Source organism: Morone saxatilis, unplaced genomic scaffold, assembly GCF_004916995.1.
Source record: "Morone saxatilis isolate NCDOM2014 unplaced genomic scaffold, NCSU_SB_2.0 Contig15, whole genome shotgun sequence".
Taxonomy (NCBI): Eukaryota; Metazoa; Chordata; class Actinopteri; family Moronidae; genus Morone; species Morone saxatilis.
In genome coordinates this window covers 8,871,224-8,874,742 of record NW_023339707.1, presented here as the reverse complement: position 1 = coordinate 8,874,742, position 3,519 = coordinate 8,871,224, and the positions used below count along the sequence as shown (strand labels likewise).

General features: G+C 41.9%; 1 protein-coding gene across 1 annotated transcript in view; it reads right to left on the bottom strand.

The window, feature by feature from the left end:
- The window catches only part of actr5 (actin related protein 5), a 5,865-nt gene extending 3,687 nt beyond the window's left edge, over positions 1–2,178 (bottom strand). The window contains exons 1-3 of the mRNA XM_035655858.1: positions 1,795–2,178; positions 535–773; positions 151–320 (exon numbers count right to left, since the gene is read on the bottom strand). Of these exons, the coding sequence (XP_035511751.1) occupies positions 151–320; positions 535–773; positions 1,795–2,166 (781 nt within the window). The 5' untranslated portion in view covers positions 2,167–2,178. The remainder of the gene's footprint in view (positions 1–150; positions 321–534; positions 774–1,794) is intronic.
- Positions 2,179–3,519: the final 1,341 nt, after the last annotated feature.

Sequence of the window (3,519 nt, the reverse complement as noted above, 5' to 3'; positions counted from 1 at the left end):
GGGTCAGAGCATCTCCAAAACTGCAGCTCTTGTGGGGTGTCCTGGTCTGCAGTGGTCAGTACCTATCAAAAGTGCTCCAAGGAAGGAAAATAATAATCATAATGTTATGGCTGATCGGTGTATATGTGGGATTTTACTGACATACTGTACCTTCATGATAATCCACAGCAGTGTAACTATGTTCATGCAGCAGTTCCTCCACGCGGCTGAGTGTGATGGCAGCGAGGTGACCCGGGTATTTCAGCTGGAGCAGCCGCTGCAGGTAGGACGCTGCCTGACTCCCAGCCACGTTCACACGCTTACAGTTCACCGCGTCCAACCTCGAATCAAATCCATATCAAAATTAGACTCAACAGAATGAACTGTGTGTATGTATGTATGTATGTTTGGACTAAAGCTAGTTAAAAACAATCAGGAAAGAAGGACAGACAGGAAAAGCATTTCTCAGAGTAAAATAATGTAAGATGATATAAGATGAACTTTGAAAGGGCAAATACAACACAGGAGCAGTTGTCTCTGTGTGGGAATCCTCACCTGCCATTAATAACCGGTAAGATGTGCGAACAGTGGTATCCTGAGGACAGAACAATGCCAGTGTGCGGCGGCTGGAGGTTCCTTTGAGCGTTATTGTGGTAGAAACTGTACAAGCTGTCCACGCCGTAGGAGACGTACGGGACGCGGTAGCACTCAAATAGCAACTCTGACATCATCTGCCGACAGTGCAGCGGGTTGCAGGGCGCCTCTGTCAGCACTATGGGGTGGGCCACACTGCCCTACAAACACATGGAGAAAGCAATGCTGATTAATCGTCTGGTTGTTACGATGAGTTTGATGATGCCAAATATTACCAGTCGGCATTACTGTAATTTATACACACTTCATTCTGCTACAAAAACATTTGGGGTACATCCCAGTTCCCTTATTTGATCGTTTCTTGATCCCTGTCTGAAATGGTTCTGGTCTACAATCATAAAGGTTATTCCTAATAGGAGCAAGGATCATAATCCATCACATATTGCATCGAGTCGTATTGAGTTGAATCCACTGTGTTGACTCAAATCGTGTTGAATTGCATCACATTGGTAGTTGTTTCATATGTATCTTTAATGTATTGGATCATTGGCAATGTGTCAAGATATGTATCACATAGTCCATCAGTGACGAGGATGCACATAAATACAGAGAGCAGGTTTTTAATAAATGTGCAGATGTTTCTCAGTTTATTGTAAGAGGAAACAAAAAAAGAAGTCGGGGTAACAGAAGGTCAACAGAAAAACAGGTTTGATAAATATTAATTACACCTGGTACTTTATCTGGAGTTAAAAGTAAAAAGAAATCTATGTGTTTCTCTAGATTTGAAATAAAACCTTAATAAAGCTTTTTATACTCGTGGACACAGAGCCCTGTGTGGGCCCTGTGTGACGCTGGTGGCTGTCTCCAGGCTGGAGAGGCTTTGGGTTAAGGGGGCTGAGATCACTGCTGGGACCACTGGGACATGCTGGAGGCTGGTTATAGGATTTGGGTTAGACTAAGGGGGCCTGAGAACCAGCCCTGGGCATGGAGAGCGTGCTGGAGGTGTCTCATCAATTCAGAAAAACTGAAATGTAGAAATGAAATCAACAGTATGTCAAATGACTTAAACAGCTTAATCTAATTGTTTGTAACGTCTTTAAATGACCCACAGCCAGGAGAAGACATACACCTATGATACTGCTGGGTGATACACATCTGCTGGTGATACACATCTGCTGGGTGATACACATCTGCTGGGTGATACACCATCACCTCACTCACCTCAGAGCTGATGCCCAGGTGTGTAAACACATAGTCAAAGATGAGCTCCTGGATCTCGAAGTTGACCACCACGTTTCGGTCGAACTGGCTCTTGAGCAGCCACCGCAGCGGCTCCAGGTTGGGGATATCGTTACCGATCTGGGTCTCGCTGCGGGCAGCCCCTCTGCTGCGCGCCGCCACCGACCTGAAGAGCAGCCGCGGGGACTCAAACTCCGCCCAACCGGCCCGGGTCTGGAAGGAGCCGTTATCTATCACTATCGGGACCGGGGCCGGGGTCTGACACTGGGCGGGGAGGTCATAAATCGGGTCTGGAGAGGTTTTACTGTCATGAAATGAGAAAATTTGATAGACCGGTTCAACTTTGGAAGCCATTTTGGAAGTGTGTCACTGTGAAATACAGCCGAGTGGAGGCCAGTGTCGCAGATATATGGTTCCCCATTTTTAATCAACTAGTTATACAGGCTTTTAATCCGTGTGAATGCGTGCCATAACATATGCGAGTAGCCCTTTAAAAATGATTGCAATATATGTAATATAAACGAGTAAAATAAAAAAAACCTTTACTGTTTCAAAAATCCAAGTGTGGAAAATAAAAAGTTCCCCAAAATTTACACTTTTAAAAAAAATCAGCTCAATATTCCCTGTTTGTCTGCACTGCAACTGATATTTGTACCAGTTAATGTTTTTATCCCATATATGTCTTTATCCGCATTTACAATAAATGTGAATTTTGAAAGATATATATCTACCTTTTACCACCAGAGGTCGTACTACACTGCCTAAGCATAAATCCCTGTGCTAGTTCATCCCTGGTGTATTATTAGGTAGATAAACTCTCTGATAGGGCCTGTTTATTATTTAGGTCACACTGTATATAACCATCATACATTCATATCTCCTATGTTTTAAGATTTTTGATCTGATTGTAGACAATTGCAGTTGCCATTTGCACAGGTTTTTATTTGTTTTTACTTAACCTCTTAAACCTCACTGACTCATTGTTTAGCCAGTCAAATTTAAAAAAATTTAAAACTCACATTGTACAGCTACACTTTGTTCAAACTCAAAGAACTTGATTCTAGAGGAGAGTCCAAAGTTTCCTGATGCTGGACTGATGCAGCCATAAAAATTTGCCAAACATTTATCTACAGAGTCATTTCTAATCTGCATGCAAGCTGAAAGAGAAATGGATGAGTCCATTTTGTAACTACATTCAAACCATGTAAACAGACATTTTCCCTAAGGCCCTGAGATCCCTGATTTCTCTCCGTCTGCCATCCTGTTACTCTCAACTGACCGAGTGAGGCCTCAGCTGGTGATGTGGGACACCTGCAGGTGTACTGTACATCCCAGTTGGCTTCAGTTCGGACCGCTCAGTCAATGCACATGTTCACACTCTAGTTTGGATTATCTCAAATTGCAAGATCTAATGCAATTCCAAATTCTCAGATGAACTGATGATGTGAAGTACAGTTTTTATTGGAGTATGCTGTATTTTTCTCAATTACCATAAATAACAATGACTGTCTCTGTATAAATTAGCTACACAGAACGTCCAAATTTCATTCATTCCAACCAGCTACATTTGTTCTTGCCTTGATTTGTAAAATAGAATATTTAGTAGTATATTCTACCAATGCAGATTCTGAAAGCAAACAGCAATAATAATATTAATAATAATAATAATAATAATAATAATAATAATAAGAAGAAGAAGAAGAAGAA